Below are 24,200 nucleotides of genomic sequence, written 5' to 3' on the forward strand. Positions count from 1 at the left end.
CCATTTCTTTGTCTTTCCCCCCTTCAAAATGAAAGAACACCACATGTATGATAGTTTGGGCTTACCTCGTACACCAAAGAGACTGCAATATTATTCATGAGTTTGCATGACAGCTGATGATGCAGATTAATAGGATTTGAAATGATGATGATGATGATTCCTTTGTTTCTTTCATTTTAAAAAGTAAATTGAAGCATCTAATTCCTTACTGGATTTTTATTTTTATTTGAGATGGACATTGATTTATTCTCTTGGATGCTATGATTTCTTTCTTTTGCTTTTGTTTATTCTCACATTAATGAACAAGTCAGGAATCATCTTTCAGAATATTGCCATTCACAAGTTGGAGTGAAGCAATGATTTTTTTTTTTTTGCTTTTAAAAAATTAAAAATTACGTTTTCTATGGCTTTCAAGTTTTGATTAGAGAGTTTGATTCTTAATTTAAAGTTTTGGTGCTCGATTAGATCAGGTCAAGAATCAGAAATTTTTAATTTCCACTGCAATGACCGGACCAGAAGGCATTGTTAATTCTTACACACACACTATATGCATCTAAGCTTTTCATCGGTACACATTGAGATAAATAATTAAATTAAAGATAGTCCCACTATATTTTTTTTTTTAATTGCTCACGAGTATCTTTTTCTTAGAAGTAATCTTGTTAGACATACGGTCAAGTACTAAATATGAGTTCATCACGTTATGAGAGAGATCAGCTTCTTCTGCTAGACCTCACCCTTAATAGTCTAGTCTCACTCTATTGTTGGTAATGGAATGATAATCTTTACACTCAACTCAAGAGACAAGAATCACAATATATTATTTGTGAGAGAATGACATTTAAATCCCTGAAAGAATAAATTAATGATAATTGGTTCTTCTAAAAATTCTAAAAAATATTGAGGCATTTACAAATAGGATTCTCAATTGCAAATTAAAAGTGATGTTTCAAACTTAATTAGATTTAAAATTCTTCAGTTAAAATCTAACTGAGTCATTTCTATTCATATTTCTTTAGTAGATAACTTCCATAATCCATAAACTTATATAGGATGTAAATCCTCCTACCTTAAATACCTTATAAAGGACAAGCAAGAAAATCATGAACCACTAAAAGCCAGGTTTCTATTGAAAAGAATAATTAACAATGAAATTAAGCTTTGTATTCAGGAAATTTTACACCTTCACTTTTCAATGTGAAAAATCCCCCTGCACTCTTGATGTGTTCAACGTTATAGCTTTCCCAAAAGTATTGGGCTAATAGAGTAAACACTTCTCTTTGAATCTAGGCAGAGATAATCCAAACTGATATAAAATCAGGAGCTTTCATCATGTTGATCCTTTTTATTGTATGTAATTCACCCTTACATGGACAGTGAATGCCGTGCGAAAACTCCCTTATTATCCTTAATATTTACCATCAAAGGGAGTTGCAATCTTTAGAATCTTCCTCGTTCATGCTTGCACAAACTATCCTAGTTCCATGCTTCCCAGTAAAAGCCACCTGCTCTTTGCCTGAAGTTCTGCATTATTCAACCTCCGCTTTGCATCTTCTTCCATCATATTCGCACTCCATTCAACATACGTAGCAATACCTGGCATTATAGAAGGAAATAAAGTGAGGTATTCTCAAAATATCTTCTATTCACTGTAAAATACAGTAAGAATAATTACAGATGATATTTCGGTCAAGCAAAAGAATACATCAGCAACAGTGTATGTAGACCATAGAGGATTAAGGCACTATCTAAGAAATCCCTCAGAGCGAATGGAAGCCCAGTAGGAACAACAGGCCTAATGTGTCTGTTCAAATCCAATGGTCAGCCCATTCCTAGGAACCAATAAATATTCCTTTAGTTATCTATCGTACCCGTCATTTAGAGTTTAAGGATTGCACGTCCCTTCTAAGGACCCTACAAAAGTTAAGTACATATTCAAGGACTCCAAGCATGATAGATCCATAAACCAACCAAAAAGATGTGCTACAGAAGTAGCTTATTATTAAAAAGGTCAAGTAAAATAAATATTGACTAAACAAAGTAAATAATAGTAATATCGTTACTCAAATTAAGCACATACCTTTTCCGTAACCTCCAATGCTAGACTCCTGGCTGATTCACTGTCAGGATAATACACTAAAACTAAACCGATCAAATTGCCGAATTTACCAACACCTTCCTGGACAATGCGAATCTACACATGCCCACATTAACATAAAAAATTTGCAGAAATTCACGAAGATATGTATACCCTATACAAGCAGGTCATTCACATCTTGGTTCACACATGCGTCTCAGTACAGCATAGATACACAAATTTGAGAAACAATCTTTCTTCCCTGTAATGTGCAATATATTGACAGGTGACCCCCGAAATGTAGCAAAAAGAATGTGTCTTGTGTGATCAAATAGTTCAATAAAAGCAGGTATCTAAGTCATTTTAACAGGCAATCATTTCACTATTTCATAAGTCTGTGTTACTTGAAGGCCTGAGGACGCCAATTTCCAATATTTTTGGGGGAGGGGACATTCTATATATACACCTACCCATATCCGGATTTTTCTTTCACTAAAGTAATAGTAAAGCTAGATATTGCTTAGGAAGAACAAAGCTGGAGAAAATACATGGAATTTTTTTTGGAGGTACTTCAGAATGCATCATAAAGCTTGACAAAATCAAGGAGATTCGAGACAGCTAACTTAAATCTGGCACATGTGACCCATTATACCTGGAAAATGGTGATCAAATCACCATGAAGTCAGTGTAATTAGATTGCACCTTTATTCAGAAGGTACGTCTCACAACTTATTAGCAGCAACAACTTCTTCCTCAAGTTTTGCTGTCCGTGCCAGCAAAACCAAAGCATAAAAAGAAAGAAGTGATGGCTTTATCCATGCATCAAAGAACAGAAGTGATGGATTCAATTTCCACAAGATTAAGCTTGATCGATTATCTTTAAAGGATATCTAACTATCAATGATTAATAATTATACTGCCACGGGAAACTAGTAATAGAAGCCATCCCTCGACCACGGGAAATAATAAAAAGTTATCTCAAGTCTTGCCACATCAACCTCTAGCAAAATTCAATAGACAGGGATGCAAATAGTTATTACATAAATGAAATAAGTGATTTAAACATCTAAATGGTTAGTTGGTGTAAAGATTGAATGCCACCTTGAATGATTTAGATCTTCGGATTGAAGGATCTACATCTGTAGGTGCCAAATATGACTTTCTGGCTATATCAAATTGCTTCAATTCCAAAAGTGCATCACAAAATCTATTTAAGTGACATGCTCCTAAACCATTAAAGTACATTTCATTTTGGCAGGAGCCAAATCATAAACTAATAAATTTAAGTCCATATAAAAATTTATTGGGTAACAGCAAAGAACACAGAAGTTAAAACAAATATTCAAACTGATGATAAGCAAGTAAAACTAATGGTTAGAATATGAGATGAACGGTATTGGGTGGTCACCATTTCCCAGAAATCCCCATAAGTATGTGAACATGTGATAGTGGACCTTGCGTAGCTATAGACTGAGAAAGACGTCCAGAGGAAGAGGTCTGCACGCAAGGAACTCATACGTTTCTGCTCATTTTTATTTCATTTTCACATGGTAGGACATCTGTATAACGATTTTTGCTCATATTTACGTCATTTAAAGCTACAATGCATCTTCTCCTCATGAAAGACCGAACAATAGTATGAATTAGTGACATCATGATAACTAAATGGTTCAAAGCTAAAGGTTTTCCAGTCCCACATGCAGAGGACACTTAAGCGATATACCAAACAATAATCAATTTTATCAAACACTTGTTGGATTTAAGTGCCTTATTAGCTGTCTAAATGAAGGAAAGATCCATGAACAGCCACTACAGCTAACTCAAAAATACAGAAACGCAAAAATAAATTTCACGCAGATTATACTTTATAAAAGTGCAGCAAAATGCAAAAATCTAACAGATAAGAATCTAATGACACCAAAGGCTCTTCCGGAAGGCAGGAAACTCCAGAAAGCAATATCCTTTACTGATGCTACTGTAATTCAGTATAGAAAAATGGTAATCCAGTGACTCACCAATCTCTCCGTTAATTATAGCACCCTTGAACAGATATGCAGCCTAATTGAGTAAAATAAATTGTTAGAGCACTGTACATAATAAGTAAACAAAAAATAAGAACAAGATCCAGTTGAAAGAATCATACTTTAATTGCTCCTGCATGAGCCCTGATCTGTGCCAATATTGGCCGTTTTTCCTCTCCTTTTCTCAAGACCGACATGCAGCAGAACCGACGAGAATCACTATGCACAAGCATAGATTGCGAGAAATAAAAATATTAAAATTAAAAAGAAATGGATTTATCATCTAGCCATTCAAGCGAACATTGTCTGATAGGACAGTGAAAAGGAAAGGCATGCAGACACAAAATAGCAAAGAAGAAAGGCCAGATCCAAGTCCATGAATGGAATTTGAAGAGTCATTTACTGTCCCCCATTCCATACACAAGCAACCTCCTGACCGATCCTGTGCGGCATCTGAAGCTTCTCCCAGCGATTCGGATCGATACTGGACCTGATTGGGGGTGAGAGAGATTCTTCTAAGGGAATCAGGGGAGAATTCCAGCGGTTTGTGTGTGAGTGTGTGATCGATCGACAAGACTGGGGAATCTTAGACCTTATCCCTTAAAAAAAATATCGCATCCGTAACAAGTTGATTTAGGTGGCTTTTGGTAACCTCCAAACTATAGTTTTAGAAGTACTTTTTCATAAAACGAGACAAATTTTTTTACATATTTATTTTGTAAACTGTAAAAACACTTCTAAAACTATAGTTTGGTTTTTATCCAAATACCTTCTTAATTTATTTATATCCATTTTACAAGCTGTCCAATTTGATTGAAAAAAAAATGGACACCTGATTAGAGAACACGTAGCTATGAGCATAATGTTTTTATATTGTGATGAAGTTTCAAATAAATTCAATATAAAATATGTTTCACAGTTATCCAAAATTTTTACAAGTGCTTAGCTTGATTTGACCAGAATTTTTTTTTGAAAAAAAAATGGTTTAGAGCACTTTCGATTTACAACTAATTAACAAATTTAAATTAACTCAAGAGAAACCATTGGGCAAAGCATTTAGAACTTGAATTACTTAATTAACATTATTGATGTTGAATTTGGAAATTATCTAATTCATGAACAGATACAATCAAATAAATAAAAACACCACATACTAAATAAATGGGAAAAAAAAGAATAGATGTATTAATCGAAGAGTACCTCTTGAATATTTTGGATACTTTAGAGCCAAACACTGACTTCATGTGTCCTTTTCCCCTCTCTGCTACTCTTAGCTTTTTCAATTTGAGCTTCCACGCCTTTCTTCATAGTTTGAAGGCTTTTCCATTTATGATTCAGAGATTACAGACTCTCTTCCAACTCATAAATAAACTCAGCCTCTTTTTTGGCGCCAACACACAGATTCCTTGTTATATCCCATATGATATCTCCTGGTTTCTCCATATTTGTCCCTCTCGTCTTTTCAAACAATGCTAATTAAGTTTGCATTTAATCCAAAATCAAACAGCAAAATGCTGAAGTTAGAGTTTTTATTCAATAAATATTTTTCCCTCATCAAAATGAAGGAAGACCACGTGTGATAGTTTGGGCTCACCTCGTACACCAAGTGATTGTAATATTTTATGAGTTTGCATGAGACAGTTGATGATGCAAATGGATAGGATTTGAAACGATGATGATGATCCCTTTATTTCTTTAATTTGAAAAGTAAATTGAAGCATCTAATTTACTTTATCCTTATTTTTCTTTGATGAGATGGACATTGATTTATTCTTTATTAGGATGCTATGATTTCTTTCTTTGGCTTTTGTCTATTCTAACATGAATGAACAAGTTAGGAATCTTCATAAAAGAGATTGCCATTCTCGAGTTGGAGTTGAAGCAATGAATTTTTTTTTTTGAAAAATAAAAATTACATTTTATATGGCTTCAAGTTTTGACTAGAGTTTGATTCTTGATTTGAAGTTTTGCTGCTCCATCATATCAGATCAAGAATCAGAATTTTTAATTTGTCCTGAGATGATGGACCAATGATATAGAAGGCACGGTTAATTATATATATATATAAAATATGGTCCAAGCTTTTCATCGTTGAACGTTGAGATAAGTAATTAAATTAAAGATAATTCCACTCTAATTATTGGTAATGGATTGATAATCATTTGACCCAACCCAAGAGACGAAAATCATAATTTTTTTTTGGTGGAAAGAATGACATTTTAGTGCTGAAAAAATAAATTAACGATAATTGGATCCTTAAAAAAATTTCTGAAAAATATTGAGACATTTGCAAATAGGATTCCCAATTGTAAATTAAAAGTTGCATTTCAAACTTAAATGCCCTAAATGCCGTATCTGCAGTTAAAATTCATCAATTTATAATTGTCCAAATCAAATATTTGTAAATTTGTAAAATTTTTTTCCAAAAGTCTATAATACATATTTACATACAATAACAAATGACCATTGTAAATTAAAGTCCACTCAGTCAAATGAGGAAATGAAATAAGGAAAAAAAAATCAAGAAAATTAATTAGCTTTAATTGAAAATCATATAGCCCAATTAGTCAGTCAAACAGTACAACATTACAAAACAATGACAATACTAATTATTGTAAACAATATTCAGGAACACGAATACAATGTCTCACTAGTTGCTGTGGTGGCTTCCACTCGTCATCACTAGTGTTATTTGCACTAAATTGCTTGCTGTAAATATTTAGATATAAAAACAAGAGTCAAGAAATCAGCGATAGGCATCCCAAGATGAAATCAAATAAGGCAAGAAAAGCACTAATTTGAGCATTGTGCAAGCTAAAAATTCCATATATTAGACATGGGATCAATATAGACAAGTACTGATTCTAAAGTGAAAAAAATAAAGGGAAAAAAATTGGACCAGACTGGCAACTTGTGGTCCTATCTGGTTTGAGTACTAAACTAGTTATGGAGTAAATCAGTATCAACTGGATTAAACTAGTAAAAGTTGGAGTGAACTGGTGATAAACTGAATTGAATGATTATGTTGTTGTCGGTTCCATCTTTCCTTATTTAACTTCTAATATCTCAATCACTATAGATTTGAATGAACTTTAATTTAATGATGATTTTAATATCAATGATTATTAATTTTAGTTATTGAGGGATGATAAAGATGAATGTTGTTGTCAATTAAAAAAAAAAAAAACCAAACCGGACTGGATCGGTCTATTCAATAGAAAAACTAGCGAATTGGTCTCTGGTCCGGTTTGGTTAAAGGAAAAAAGCAACCTATGATCAAACTAAAAAAAACCAGTTCAAATGATAAAAACGAGTAAAAACAAGCAACCCACCGGTTGGATGGGTTGTCCAAAGTTTAATAATTTTAGTCTTCCTGAGGACATCGTTTTGTGTTGAAAAATATTGGGAAAAAGACAGAAAAATGCACTCTTAATTTCAGAAGTCCAAAAAGGTCCGCTGAATTCAACAAATCCCAGTTTGGTACCATGAGACCAAATTGGGATTATTATGTGAAAGGAAAAGACCAAATTGCCCTTCATTTTAAATATTACTTTTAAAATATCACAGCCCCTACTGGCCGGCCGGCCACCGGACCTCCGGCGACGGCGGTCACCGGAGCTCCGGCGACCAGCCGACAATTGGTCACCGGAGCTCCGTCAGTCGGAATTTTTTTTTTTGAAATTTTCACAACTTCAATATAACGGTTAACAACTTTTGTAATGCGATTAACAACTTCAATATAACAATTAACAACAGCTTTTCTGGAAAATTCAACAAAGTCCGGCGACCGGAAACAATTTTTTTGAAAATTTTTACAACTTCAATATAACCGTTAACAACTTTTGTAACGCCATTAACAACTTCAATATAGCAATTAACAACAGGTTTTCTGAGAAATTCAATAAACTCCGACGACCGGAAACAATTTTTTTGAAAATTTTTACAACTTCAATATAACGGTTAACAACTTTTATAATGCTATTAACAACTTTAATATAGCAATTAACAACAGCTTTTCTGGAAAATTCAACAACTCCGGCGACCGGAAACAATTTTTTTGAAAATTTTTACAACTTCAATATAACGGTTAACAACTTTTGTAACCCTATTAACAACTTCAGTATAGCAGTTAACAACAGGTTTTTGAGTTATATAATTTTTCAAAAAAAAATTGTTGTTAACTGCTATACTGAAGTTGTTAATAGGGTTACAAAAGTTGTTAACCGCTATATTGAAGTTGTAAAAATTTTCAAAAAAATTATTTCCGGTCGCCGGAGTTTGTTGAATTTCCCAGAAAACTTGTTGTTAATTACTATATTGAAGTTGTTAATAGCATTATAAAAGTTGTTAACCGTTATATTGGAGTTGTAAAAATTTTCAACTTTAGTATAACGTTAACAGTTACGTTTTTTTGAAAATTTGTACAACTCCAATATAACGGTTAACAACTTTGATATAGCAGTTAACAACAAGTTTTTAAATTCAAAAAGTGGCATTTTTATAATTTCAGTAATGTCTTTAACAAACTCAAAAACCTGTTGTTAACCGCTATACTGAAGTTGTTAACCGCTATATTAAAGTTGTAAAAATTTTCAAAAAAATTATTTCCGGTCGTCGGAGTTTGTTGAATTTCTCAGAAAACTTGTTGTTAATTGCTATATTGAAGTTGTTAATAGCATTATAAAAGTTGTTAACCGTTATATTGAAGTTGTAAAAATTTTTAACTTCAGTATAATGTTAACAATTACGTTTTTTTGAAAATTTTTACAACTCCAATATAACGATTAACAACTTTGATATAGCAGTTAACAACAAGTTTTTAAATTCAAAAATTGGCATTTTTATAACTTCAGTAATATCTTTAACAAACTCAAAAACCTGTTGTTAACCGCTATACTGAAGTTGTTAATAGGGTTACAGAAGTTGTTAACCGCTATATTGAAGTTGTAAAAATTTTCAAAAACATTATTTCCGGTCGCCGGAGTTTGTTGAATTTTCCAGAAAAGCTGTTGTTAATTGCTATATTGAAGTTGTTAATAGCATTATAAAAGTTGTTAACCGTTATATTGAAGTTGTAAAAATTTTCAAAAAAATTGTTTCCGGTCGCCGGAGTTTATTGAATTTCTCAAAAAACCTGTTGTTAATTGCTATATTGAAGTTGTTAATGGCGTTACAAAAGTTGTTAACGGTTATATTAAAGTTGTAAAAATTTTCAAAAAAATTGTTTCCGGTCGCCGGACTTTGTTGAATTTTCCAGAAAAGCTGTTGTTAATTGATATATTGAAGTTGTTAATCGCATTACAAAAGTTGTTAACCGTTATATTGAAGTTGTGAAAATTTCAAAAAAAAAAAATTCCGACCGACGGAGCTCCGGTGACCAATTGTCAGCTGGTCGCCGGAGCTCCGGTGACCGCCGTCGCCGGAGGTCCGGTGGCCGGCCGGCCAGTAGGGGCTGTGATATTTTAAAAGTAATATTTAAAATGAAGGGCAATTTGGTCTTTTCCTTTCAAATAATAATCCCAATTTGGTCTCATGGTACCAAACTGGGATTTGTTGAATTCAGCGGACCTTTTTGGGCTTCTGAAATTAAGAGTGAATTTTTCTGTCTTTTTCCCAAAAATATTTTTTTTTTTAAAAAAAAACACAGTTAGACTTGCAGGCGACAGACTAAATCTGAAAAGGAAGGGAGGGCAATGCAACACCTAACTTTCTATATACCAGTAGGGTCCACTTAACATCTGTGGATCACTAGACGCCAGTGTTCTATCCTACTTTTGAAGCACATATGACAGGCACACAGATTTAAAATAATACTACTATTATATAAGTTACTACCCTGGTCATTCAGGACAATGACCCTTACCTGAGCACTGAAAGTACACACTCCCTTAAAGAAGGATACAAAATAGCATAATTACTAGTAAGTGGGGGTTACTTGCTCTTAAACATCTAATAAGTCAGATAATTAAATATCAAAATAATTATTCTATAGGTACAAAGGCAGCAGGCATTCCTGCTCTTCATACAAGCCCACCTTCAGCACTTATGACCTCCTTACTCTTGGAATTGCTTGCTTTAGCTGTATAGTATAGGAAGGGAGGGTGAGATTCGAACGAATCCCCGTAGTAGTAATTTCCATCGAACAAATGTGCAGATTATATAAAGCATGCAAAACAAGCCAAAGTGGAACATAACCTTGCAAGCTAATGCAAGTAAGCATTTATGCGCAATGACAGATAAACAAGCTGAATAAATAATGCACAAATAATTGACAATCACTGTCCCATGTCTATCAGCTACACGTGATCACGGCTAAATAATCCATGCAAGGAAATAAAGATTACATGTTCTCATGCTTTAAACAGCAATATGGCACAAACAGACATGCAGTAATCATACACAAATGTAAGGTAAGAAAGAACTACTACATCAACCTTCTGCTTCAAAATCAAACCTTACTTGTTTCCTTTCTCTTAGCTTCTTCGGTAGGCTTTTGCAGATATCAAAACCTATTATTTTAGTAAGGGTAGGTTAATGCTTGATCCAACTAAAATTCATAAATTAGAAATCTCTCTTTAAATCCCAATCCTTTTTCAATCTCCGCCCTTATTTAATAGTTGGTCATCCTGAACAATTTTTCTTATTTAATACATTTACTGTGGAGAGTTTCTCTCTTTATCTCAGCTCAAATAGTTACTTTTCTTAGTAACTGATCATCTTAGTCAAAAATAATATATTATATACACACACAAGTCTTCTATCTTTAAAATATTTTCTATTAACACTTCATATTAAATCTCAAATTATTCTCCAGTTTTGAAAATCATCGTCACAGCACTTTGATAAATTTCTAACCATATTCCAAGACAACTATATATAACAACTCTATTAGCCTTTAATTACTCTTATCCCCTTGCCTTACAAGCTTACTAATCGAAAGTGTGTACACATACACAAATATATACTTTATAGCACTTCCCATGCCAGACACCTAACACTTAGGCGCCTATGTTAGAGTATAAATTATTATTTTTGTACTTCTAACTTGCTTCTAAAATTGGCTTGGCTTAATTAACTTCATATTGTAATTTCCAAATCCATACAATTCTTATCTATTATATTTTAAGGACAAAGTCATGTCTCACATGCATGTGCTTTCAAGTCCACTAACTTGAGTTTCAGTCAAGTAAAAAGTCCAAATGACTTTGACTTACACGTACTCATTTATAAATACACATTCAATCTCCCTTGTTAGAAATTTAGTCAAATAACTCAATCATTTGAATCCCCACTAAACCATTCATAAATCATTTAAACACTTGACTACCTTCCAACATTAACCGTTAGCCTCAATTATTTGGATTCAAATCAAGAAGCTCAACCTCTTTCTTAACAAGCTTGATTTTCCTTAAGCAAATTCCTAGCTTAACTTTATTTAACTTGATAGCACACGTGTATACATATTTAAGAGAGCTCACAAATCCTCTGAATCCTTTCAACAATAATAACTTGATTCTATAAACATTCTTTAGTCAATTACAATTCCTCTTCACCATTTGCAAACCCTAAGAACACAAATTTCCTTCTTGTTTCTTGAGTAACTTTAGATATCCAAAACCAATATTTAATCTTCTAGCTATCAAGCATCAGCTAAGTCTCTATTAAACATTTCTTACTTCATTTGATAATTCTCTAACTTCCTAATTTATAATTTCACTCTTTAATAACTTCTAAGAATCTCGATTGACTTAAACCCAATATCCCTCTAACTCAGCAACTTTTACATTAAACCACTCTCATTTGCACAGGGACCCTTCCCCAGTAACTCTAACATCATTTTACATCTACACTACTGTCGAAATCAATTGTAAAATGTTTTTGCTTCGAATCTGGAAGTTTTCCCAGATTTTCAACACATACCCAAGACTAATATTTGACCATACTTATTCACCTTGTACACTTAAATTTTTCTCCTTTTCCTCCTTTAAATCTTACATTCCCTATTCAACCTTTTAACTATAAAACACACCCAAGCCTCACAGTCAATTTCCTACCACTCATACACTCCCCCATTCAAACAGCAATATAGCGTATATTTATATGATCCTATATATATATATATATATATATATATTTTTTTTTTTAGGTGAACCGAAATCACAACTGTATATATATTTATATGTCATCAACATTTCTTTTCCACTGAACCCGAAGCTAAAAACTTGCAGGCATAACAATCTCTATTCGGTAAACTCAAAAACAGAGCAAACAACACTTGCATATATCTACACACATATATATACATACTTATACCGAAACTATATATATATATATATATATATGTCAGTTCGGTCTCCTCTCAACCAGTGAACCCGACGCCATATAACATCCAACAACCAGAAAGAAAAACAGATATCATTATCTCAAGTGATTAACGCCTGTGTTAGAAGCTAAGAACCAGAAACGAAAACAACATGCAAGCACCGAAATACACTCCCCTGTCACGGATTCAAAAAGCAGAGCAACCCGTCACACACAAACTCCTTCTGGATCCCGCGGCATATGCATATGTCTATATATATATATATATATATATAAAAGAAGCGTCCTTCTCCTCCCTTTAACCTCTGTTTTCGGTTGACATAAACAGAGGAGAACAAATGAAACCAATACCCAAAACCAGAACAAGAAGCAACGACGTCTAAGTATACCAGTATATTATTTCAGTTCGGTAATCTCAGGACAGAGTATCAACCTTACATGCAAGCTTGAAAACCAACATCAAACACTTCAATCTACCCATAGAATCCGAATCCATCGGTCCTCTTATCCTTTCCATCACTTTCTCTCACTACCCTTCTGTCTCTCTCTCCTCAAACACGCCATAACCACTCGGATAACAGGAAAGAAAATGGTGGGAGGTTCATCAGGATGCTCACCTGGAATGTTTGATCGGTTTGCATGCACTGGATACCACCTCCGATCACCAGATTCAACTCAGCCTCTTCTCCGTCGCCGACTTCTTCCTCTCGTGCTTCCTCTCTCTCTCGCTCGCGCTCTCTATCTCTCTTTTCTCTGGACACCGAATGAAATGAGTTAGACACGTGGTAACCAGCTGTTACATGGAGGAGTGAATCAGGTGGCTATTAGAGAAGAGAAGGTAGCACGCGTATTACAAAGTTCCTGGACCAATCTTGACCTCACACGTAATTATTTCTCCAATCCTATCATTTCTCCTATTTTTCTGAAATATAAGATATATCCAGAAATTAAACCAAAATATCCTGAATGGATTTTTCTTATCCATCACAACTGGTTATCCTAAAATTCTCAGATTAAATATAAATCTCTAAGTATTTTTCCATAATTTTCAGAGAAAATAAACCATTCTTCTCTTAAAATTATCTGTTAAAATTATTTAAGCCATTTTTGAGGAAATACCTTTTCCAAAATGTCTCTAAACCCTAAAAATCATTATTCCATAATTTTCCCCTTTATTTGGTAAATAAATAATTTTAATAAATTTTTTTTTTTCTACTCGTCCTAAATCATAAAATTCGGAGTGTTACAGGCAACGTCTTTGCCTCCCCCGAATCTTCAGTCGTTCTCTTTCCCTTCCCCCAAATCTGAAATCCCAAGCCAAAATCCCCCTTCAAATGTTGGTCGGAGTTTTTAATCGAACCTGCAAGGAATAAGAGTTTAGTTAATAAAAAGTAAAAACACGGAATGCATAGCCCCTAATTACCTGAGCAAGCACGACAATCCAAGTCTTCCCTTTGGGTTGGTTGTTTTTTCAATGTGGTACTTGATAGAGTGACTAAGGGGTTAGCTGTAAGCAGATGGAGATCAAGAAGGGGTGACTATAGAGCAATGATTCAGAGGTGGCCCACACAAAAGATAAAAGAGGATTCTCAAGAAAAGAAGAGTGAGAAAATTTTTGGATGGAGTTTGGAAGACAGTTTAGTAAAATTAAATATTTAAACTATTTTATGGTTTTTTTGTATTTGTTGAGTGATTATTATTTATGAATATTGTTCTATTTTGTTATTATTAGTTAAATTGTATTATTTTAATATGATTGGTCCAACCCCAATCTGACTCCGGTCAGACAATTAACCCTTAACCCACTATCTCGATCAATTTAGTTTCTGGTCTGGTTTTTTGTTCCTTAGTTGTTGTGCTTTGTTATTATTATAATCAAACTATTGTTGCATTTTATTGTATCTTGTTATTAATGATTATTAATGTTATTGTATTTTGTTATTTTTAATTAAATTAAATTATTTTATTATAGCTGGTTTGATTCAAAGTTAATCCTAGTCTGATCCACTGACCCCTGAACCATTACTTTGACTAGTTTGTCAGTGTCCAGTCCAGTTTTTTGTTCTTTTTAAAAATTTGTTAGAAGCGCATCCATTAATAAATAAATAGAACCACACCAACATTCTTGGCAGAATAGAGCAGGAAAAAGAAATTGGACCACAGTAGAACTACAATATCACCAAGAAAGAGACTTGCAAGTTGAAACAGTTTCAAATAGAACAAGAGACTGTTGATTGTAAGCAATTATAGCTACCCAGAACTGAAAGCATAAGGATGGTAATTAATTGGCAAAATAAAAGAACGGCTGGATACTACTAGCAGCCTAAACTAAGAGAAGAAGAAACAAGGCACCAGGATGAAGATTGAAAAAAATCACGATAAACATAAATGAATCATCAATATGAAAATATCATCAAAATCTGTTGAAATCTGTACTATTCATAAGAAATTATATGAAAAATGTGTCTCACTTCACATTCAGTGCCAACAAAAGACACACACGTAAGTAACCCCTCAATCTGTTCTAAAAGGTGTACAAACACATTATTATAATGCTATAACAATACAGAAAGGAATACTACTATAATAAAACTCCACATCAATTGATGTGTTTTGGTTTTGGTATTTGCTAATACTCATACACTGTGTAGCAGATACTGAGGCTTGGAATGTAATGGTCTTCTTTTGAGTTTAGGGGCTTAGTTAATTTGGGCTTGCTAGGCCTTTGAACATATTTCACTGCATATTGTTTCTTTGTTTGAAATCTGATTGGATTTTTGATTTCATTCGCTATTACTATGCTTCATTTAATTTCCTAGTGTTTTAAGTAATTAACTATGAATTAATATTTGGTTTTGGTTTTGTATTAGGAAGTTCGCCTTTACTATTATGCGTGCATAAATGCTAGGCTTGCGGGTATTCATAATTCCTGAATGACGACCACACCACAAAAATTATAAGCTGGAGCATTTTTATAAAAAAATTTTATAAATTTTTTTTGCATACATGTTTTTTTTCATTTACATCCCCAATTGATTAAATTATATTCCTTTCTATCCCCAATTAATTAAATTATATGCCTTTCTAATATCCTTTTCCCACTCGTCCTCTCTATAAACAAGGGTATATTTACTAAAACAAATACATTTTTTATGCCCTTGTTGCCTTAAACCAATTTTAACCTACTTTTTAATTAAAATAATAATTCAATTATCTGTAACTAATAAAAAGAATAAAAGAAAGTAACATATATTCATGAGTTGTCTTGACGTACCTTTGCAGGATTTGACATTGACTTGTTTTGAAAAATGAAAGTTGGTTAGAGTTTTGTTCTTAACTTTGCTTTTGAATTGCTTTGGTCTCTTGACTCTTACAGAAATGAACAGGTCATCCATCATAATTCTTAATTAGCACTTAGTAATAGAAATATTGTAATCAATTATGTATTATTTAAATCATTTTTCCTTGTTAAATTTCCAGATAATTACAAATAGTTGCAACCAGTTATAGTTTGTAATGATCATTATTTGACTCAAATTTTTTCTCTCCTTTGCTCCAAATTATCTGTCTCAAGTTAGAAAACAACATAAATAACTGTTTATAACGAATTCTTGAAACCTCTAGCCCTATCATAATTAAAAGAACTAATTTTATTAATGCTAATATTTAGTTGTTAAAGGAATATTAAAATTAATTTTACGAAAGATATTTTGATTGAAAAAAAAAATATTTTGTTTCATCGTTATTACATATTATTTATATATATAATTATTACTTATTACATAATTTTACTTTAAAATATGAATACGGATCCTTAGATTCCCAAACCACGGAACTTAGATTCTTTCATCGTTAGATTGGTGAAAATCTTAATAATCCTAATTTATTGAATTAATGGGTAAGATCTAAGGTTGAATTATCGTGTTTCTTATTGTATGATTTTCCTCCGAGGCTGGCGTTTATGCGCTTTGTAATTTTCAGAAAAGAGATGTTTTCAAAATGCGAATAATTTCAGTGCATTTTTTTTTTATCAATATTCAGAGTCTTATTATAACCACCACGAAAGGAAAAACGCAAAATAGATTATTGACCAATGACCATTGCTCTGTACGTATGTAATGTGAATCAAAAGTTTACACAAATAGGAGAAAGCAAAATAAAAATACATAAGTAATAATACACAAATGCGAATAATTTCAAGCATTTTTTTTTATCAATATTCAGAGTCTTATTATAACACCACGAAAGGAAAAACGCAAAATAGATTATTGACCAATGACCATTGCTCTGTACGTACAGAAGGGTGTAATGGTGAATCAAAAAGTACACAAATAGGAGAAAGCAAATAAAAATACATACACACGCCATGTTTGGTGGTCCTTTAATTTATTTTAAAAAGAAGCTAATCAACCTTAGAAATCAAAGGCGCTGTAAGGACCAATGAGGAAATCCAATCCCATAGCAGTAAACCAATCTGCAAATTATAAAAAGCCAATTAACTGAAAAAACAATTAATAATTTCATGAAGAGAACAGAGATGAAGGAATCACACCCAGACATGTGCTCGCATACATAATCACACGATGACATGGCTACCTTTTAGCATTCAGTGAATAAAGGATAGAGCTGGGCCAGCATTTTGACATATGTCAAAAGCAATATGCTTATTTTTTATATCTATAAAGAGTAAAATTATATCACGTCATAAAAATTAAAAGAACAGTAAAGAATAATGTGTGCGTTGATGTTACCAATGTATTTTACCTTGAAAATTTATGTTGACGTCATCTGACGTGAGGGGCTGAAATTTTGATTGGAAATTGTGTTTGGCGTCCCATTCCAAACTGTCCCACCAATCTTTGTGTCCGCGGATAATTAGTTGTTTGGCAGAGTTGAATGAAGTGGTAGCCTTTTCAGATTTGGACATTGTGATATACTGATGGTTTTTAGGGAAGGAAAAGACAAGGCGGTCTTATGGATGCTCTGAAGCTTTGGCATTCCACCCAGATATAGGTTTACCAGAGAAGAGAATACACAAGAAGAATCCTCATTCTCATCTTCCTTTATCACTTCCTCCACTGATGAGCAGTCGACAACGATAAGTAGTTGAAGCAGTGGAGCATGCTTGAGCCATGTGACATGCGTTAAGGAATGGCAATCAAAGATACACACGCTTTGAAGCATGCTTAGACAACAAGTGTCATCAGAAATACCAGAATAATCTTTCAAACCAGATAATTCAATCAGACCCAATTGTTGGAGGTGATTCATTTTTGAAATGCATGCCAATAATGAAGGCATCTCAATGGTGTCCAAATCAGAGAGGCGAAGAGCATATATACGTTCTTGCAATTTGTCTGACTGAAGTAACTTGGTGAGGCCTTTTTCTGTTTCCATGTCAACATTTATTTCCTCAATTTTTGGCAAAGATTCCACCTCCTCCAGGAATTCTTCCTCTGCTTGGCTATTTTCTCCAACTCCCCTGTTGCAATGAACTCTCAACACTCTTAATTGCTGAAGACTTGATATCACTCCCGATGGAATGCTTGCAATATTACTATCACTCAAGTACAAATTGAATACCTTCAAATTCTTCAAATTCTTCAACTCCTTGGGACACTTAGATCCATCTATGCTTAAACAAAGATATTCCAATAGAACCAACTCACCAATTTCTCCAAGTTCACATGTATCATGACACTGTAGTTCCAACACCTTTAATTTGCTCATGCATTTGAGGTTTTGCAAATGTTGTATACCACAATGCCTCAACAATAATGTTACTAAATTGGGATAAGTTACAGGTGGTACATGCTGTACTTTCCTATTCATAATTGAAACCCTCTCAACAATTTTCTGTTTTTCAACATCATCACGGGATGTTGTTATCACATCTTCTTGTACAAGAACCCTTTTAATTCTTTTATTTTGGTCACAAGATAACCACAATGCCATCTCTCGAATCATATCATGCATCTTAAATGAACGACTTAAAACAACATCATCTTCAATACTCTCCAACAAGCAACAAAGCTTCAACTTTGCAATCACAGATTGACCATCATTACGAATGTCTTGTATGCTTTTTGTCATATCTCTACACATAAACCCCTCCCCTATCCATTTATCAATGACATCAGTGACCCGAATCTCATAGTCTTCTGGATATAATGCACAATACAAGAAACAGTTTCTATGAGTATCATTCGGCAACTGATCATAGCTCAACTTAAGGATGGAAAAAACTTTTGTCTCCAAATCTGTAGTGGTCCATGTAGAACTTGTCAACTTATTTTTTGAGCACTCCCATACTTTAACATCTTTCACACCAGCCATAGCAAGTCCTACCACAATTAACGCAAGAGGCAGCCCTCTACACTCTGCTGCCATTTCTTTTGCTAGTTCTTTAATCCTAGGGTGGGAGTTTAAAGTTTCCTCTCCAACTTTCATATGAAATAACTTTAATGCTTCTTTTTCATTCAAAAAGTCCACTTTGAGTGGTTTTGGAGCTTGCATTTTTGCACACACATCCTCCAATCGTGTTGTGAATAACACTTTGGACTCAAAGTTTGAATCTTTTGGATGGGGTATCCCCACCGAATTCAAGTCCAATCTCTCCCACACATCATCCAGTAATAAAACAAATTTTTTCTGCTTCAACACACCCCAAATCTTTGAAGATTTTTCCTCTTGATTATTGCAAGAACTCCAAGTAACATCTCCAATTCCTACTAATTTTCTTATATTGTCCATGATTGCATTCAAGTCAAGCTCTTTGGATACCACCACCCAAATCACAAGAAAATCGGGCTTTCTCTTCCCAAGTTCATTACTAATTTTCGTCAATAAAGTGGTCTTTCCTACCCCTCCAGTCCCATATAAACCTGTGACACCAATATTCTTTGCTTCAATTCTATTCCATACTTGATCAAATATCAAATCTTGCCCCACAGTCTCATCAAGAGGTATTTGACCAATTCCTTTACGTGGTGGCTTGTGCGTAATTGGATAACCTTACCAAATCTTTGTCCCTCGGCCGTTAAATCATCTACTTCAGTGAGTATCTTGGCAACATTCTTTTCCACCTTGTAGCTTGACTTGCAATTCTTGGGACAACACTTGCTTAGGCATTTGTTTTGGATTTCTTGGGCTCCTTGAACTTGATTGTCTTCCACTTCCTGCGAATACAAAATCATTTAGTTTGATATTTCTTTGCCCCCCTTTTTCTGAATCTTTACATGAACTAAGTAAGCACACTTCCATATCAAGTTTTGATATCAAGATAAGAAATTGCATATCTTAATATAAAAGAATGAATTTTTTTTGGGCCAAATATGAATGACAGTTTTTTTGACCAAAAAAGTTGAACGATATTGTTAAAGATTTTGGCTGGGTTCGTTTGGTTTCCTCTTGACAAAACAACTCTTTTTTATAATTTTAAAAACGACAAATAAAAAACATGTTTGAAAACGGTTTTTGATCAATAAAAAAATAAAATATGTTTTGTAAAAGGAAAAATAATAAGAACATCAGTTTAATATTTTATTATTTTTCTGCTCGACAAAATTATAGTAGAGGTAGAAGATATTATATTTTTATCAGAATTAAAGTGTATTTAATATCTTAAAATATTTTATAAGATACATTCAGTACCTGAAAATATTTTAGAATGCAAAAAAGTGGAGCAATGTCCCCTTTCGATATAATATGAGTTTCACATTTATCCGAAAAATTTTAAATGTGCTTAACTAGCTTGGTTTGAACTAACACATTTCAATTAAATTATCATAAATTACTGAGCTAAGGAATTACTTAATTAACAACATCATTGATAGCTGAATATGAGAATTATCTAATTCATGAACAGAAACAATCGAAGTAAATAAAAACACCACATACTAAATAGAGGGGGAAAAAAATAAATGTAAAATGAAGAGTTCGTACCTTTTGAATGTTGTGGACACGTTGGAGCCAAAGATCGACTTCATGTGTCCTTTGCTCCTCTCCGGTACCCTCAGTTTTTTCAATTTGTTCTTCCACATCCTTCTTTCTAGCTTCAAGCTTTTCCCATCTAATTTTCAGAGCTTGCACATTCTCCTCCAACTTATAAATAAACTCAACTTCTTGTTTGGCGCAACCACATAAATACTTTGTAATATCCCATATGATATCTCCTAATTTCTCCATATCTGCTTCTCACTTTTGATCTTTCAGACGATGCTAAGCTCGCACTTATCCAAAATCAAACAGCAAAATGCTAAAGTTAGAATTGTTTTTTTCAATAAATATTTTCCCCTCAAAATGAAAGAACATCACATGTATGATGGTTTAGGCTTACCTCGTACACCAAGCGTCACACCCCAAAAATTTAGGGGTGAATGGTACGAAATATGAGACAACTCACATTCCTAAAGCCTAAAAACATATGAATAAACACTTGCCATAATAATTACAATACCATTCATACAAAATTGATCTCTTGTAATCAAAATATAAGGCCATTCATAAGAATTCTGCAAATAACTCGCAGGTACTACACGAAAAAAGAGCTCCCCTCCACAACAATACGAACATATATTCATATATTTATAATAATAAATGAAGGCAAAGGTCTGCCTTCATAAGAATTCTGCAAATAACTTGCAGGTACTACACAAAAAAAGAGCTCCCCTCCACAACAATACGAACATATATTCATATATTTATAATAATAAATGAAGGCAAAGGTCTACCTATAAATTATGTGGAGGATCTAAAACATAAATAAATAAATACATAAATGTAACTTAGTTTTGCATCAATTCGCGATTGTTCTAAACTTTGATCACCAATGAGAGTTTTTTTCTTCTTCTTACTATTCAGTTGAAGGTGCAAGGTTAGTGTATTATCTAAGGCCAAAATAAATTTTACTAGTGAATATCATCCGGTTAACAAGAATAAGATAAAAAAAAACTAAAATAATAACTTGTACAATTACCACAAGGTCGATTTATGATTACTTTTAAATAAAAAAATTTATTATAACATGAAATATATATCAATATAAAACATTTTCAGTATACAAAAATTTATAAGGCATTTTAACAATATGTTTCTGAAATCAAATCACGAGTAGAGTTGAAAAACATTTTTCAATAGAGGATTTCAACAAAACAAACAACAAGCATGGATATATAGTCCACGAGGGTAAGTAACCAGCAAGTGCAGTTGAAGCCATGAGTACAAGCGTAACTGAAGCTACAAAACAAGAGTCGAAACATTGTTTGTGAGTATCAAGCAAGCTCGATATTAATTATGGCACACCAATACAAGCACAGCCAAAGCTACGAATACAAGTGTGACCGAAGTCACGATCGCAAGCGCAGCCAAAGACACAAAGAACAATGGCGGGAACAATGCCCGCGAATAACAAGTGTGGCCGAAACCACAAATAACGAGTGAGCTCGATATTACCATAGTACACCAAGGGCTAACAACACTACTGTTAACAGCCACCATTCTGTATTTAGTCCTCACAGAAATCATTTTCAAGCATATATGAGACCAATTTATCATCAGTAAACAAGAATCTTTCCTATCATTGAAAACATGTAAATAGAATATTTAACAAAAGATCCCAGCATGAAAGTTCAAAAAATCTCAAATATTTTCCTCAAATTCCATCAACGAACAAAAATCATTTTTTCGAGTAATAATACCTCAAACAAGAGTATTTCAAGATGTAAAAAGAAATTTACAATATTGAACAAGGAAAAACGAATAATGGTACAATTGAAATGAAGTTGTTTTGATGAAATAATACTTGAAAAATATGGGGTGGCTAAATAACAATAAAACAAATAAGAAAATATCATTTATAAAAACCTCTTTATCAGACGCTATTCACACTTTCATTATACTTTAAGATAATCCTTATTCTTTACTCTTAAAATCATGAACAATAATATGCCGCATAAGCTATTTAGCACAATGATTTTGGCCGCCAACGTACACCATCTTAATCTTCAATTTGCAACAATTTGATATAGTAAGGGAACTTGAATCTCAACCCCTTTTTCTTTTTCTACAAATACTAGAGTTACAAATTCGAATAACGATTGAGTTTTATCATCCTTAAATATTAGCCAACTAACCAAATGCCACGAGTCTAAAATATAACATCTATTTTCCCTTTTCGCGAAGCATTTTGTCAGCTATGAGTGTCCCACCATTCCCTTCATGAACTTAAACTTCAATTAAGTTCTTTTCGCCCTTCTATAACATAAGCCTTAGCTTTCTAGCAAATTTTACTAGCCTCCCAATCCAATTCTTCTCTTAAACATTAAACAAACACTTCAAATGCATTCCACAATTCTACTCATAACCCTCGGACAATCTTAAATTTAAACCAATTTCAATTCATACATTCCTTTCTCAATCAAAACGCTTTATTATTATAGAGAATACTTGCCTCTGGTTCAATTTGGTAACACATTCTTTATCGTTATAGCTCACAATAAATGACTTCTATCCATCACACAATTCGTCAAACACCTTGTGTGCATACACTCGGTACAAACGTAAATAAAAATCACGATAGTCCATAAACCATCAATCCCACGAATGTCAACTAACCCATCAACCTCACAAAATTTTCTGCCTCAATTCCTTAACCAGACCCAACTTGCAATGGAGAGAAATCACAATTTGAAAAGAAACCAAAAGGTGCAAAGGATATTTACCTACTTCAATCGGACACCCCCACCACCATCTTCCATTAAACCATATTCCTAATTCCTTGTTTAAACCACGCGGATCGCATGCACCGCCATGACATACAAAATAGAAAATGAAGGAGACGAGTTGGTTATGCAGAAAGGAGGAAGAGGCAGCGAGCAAGGGAGATGAAGGATGAGTGAAAGAAAGGCGAGGAGGACAGAGCAACGGATGGCGACCTTGTAGGTAGGTCGCCGGTGAATTTTTTCTGGTGTCTTGCAACCCCCTCGTTCCAGAAATCTCTCTCCCCTTTCTCCCTTTATTTACCCCCCCGGCGGCCGGCTCCCTGTAAAAAATATATACCAAGCTGGTCGCAAAAGACACCAATCACCATCAATATATTACAGAAATCCTTTCCGGCAAGCTGGCTCCCACATGGCTTATTCTTGGCATTACACACACATTATGGTTCACAAGCTGGGTTTGCCTCGGGCTCTGTTTGAGCTGATTTTAATTAATGTCATACCTTGGGCTTCACATTCAGCCTATTCGTTTTCCAAGGAGTTCTCTACCAATTCAAATTCAAATTTCAAAATTCTCAAGCCTCCCGCCGGCAACTCTGGTTTTCGTACTTCTCCCATCACCTCAAATTCTTCCTCCACAAATCGTTTTATGATTTCTTCTTCTTCACAGTATTCTTTCATGCTCGCCGATGAATTAGTGCTTCCATCTTAAGCATTCAGCAAGGTATCTCTGCTCTCTGCTCTTCCTCTGCTCTTCTTCATCTCTTCCATCTCTCTCTTACTATTGCTTCTGCTCCTCCCCTTCTCTTCTTTCAAAGTTTTATCTCGTAGATCCCCATTACTGATAATCTTTTATGCAGGTCTGTGTGAACGGTGTGGAGATATTGCGATCACACCGGCATCGAAGCAGCAACGGCACTGGCCACAATGAGGATTCTGACCATGCGCTCGCCACAATACTTAAAACTCAGAGACGCCCCCCCCCCCCAAAAAAAAAAAAAAACATATCCACACCTTCTGACTAATATATCTGTTCCATGGGGATTGTTAGGTTTAAAAGAT

The 24,200-nt window shown here is 33.7% G+C and overlaps 1 protein-coding gene across 1 annotated transcript; it reads right to left on the reverse strand.

Annotated features, from left to right (window-relative positions):
• Positions 1-1,471: 1,471 nt before the first annotated feature.
• On the reverse strand, positions 1,472-20,607 carry LOC114728942 (probable disease resistance protein At5g63020). The gene is made up of 8 exons (XM_028915888.1): positions 20,365-20,607; positions 19,439-19,598; positions 17,358-19,304; positions 16,859-16,894; positions 13,668-13,780; positions 13,038-13,241; positions 2,122-2,194; positions 1,472-1,596 (listed from the first exon to the last, which is right to left on the reverse strand). Exons 1-8 carry the CDS (start codon positions 20,605-20,607, stop codon positions 1,472-1,474), a joined length of 2,901 nt encoding a protein of 966 aa, XP_028771721.1.
• Between the last annotated feature and the right edge of the window lie 3,593 nt (positions 20,608-24,200).

The sequence above is a fragment of the Neltuma alba genome, unplaced genomic scaffold (genome assembly GCF_004799145.2).
Source record: "Neltuma alba isolate B1F8T4 unplaced genomic scaffold, ASM479914v2 tig00012584_pilon, whole genome shotgun sequence".
Classification (NCBI taxonomy): Eukaryota; Viridiplantae; Streptophyta; class Magnoliopsida; order Fabales; family Fabaceae; genus Neltuma; species Neltuma alba.

Coding starts and splice junctions, on each gene's coding strand:
- LOC114728942 (XM_028915888.1), bottom strand. CDS start 20,607: ATGGAGAAATTAGGAGATATCATATGGGATATTACAAAGTATTTATGT. Junction 16,895..17,357: donor TCCTTCCCTAAAAACCATCA/GTATATCACAAT, acceptor TATAATTTGCAG/ATTGGTTTACTGCTATGGGA. Junction 1,597..2,121: donor TTTAGTGTATTATCCTGACA/GTGAATCAGCCA, acceptor CTATAATGCCAG/GTATTGCTACGTATGTTGAA.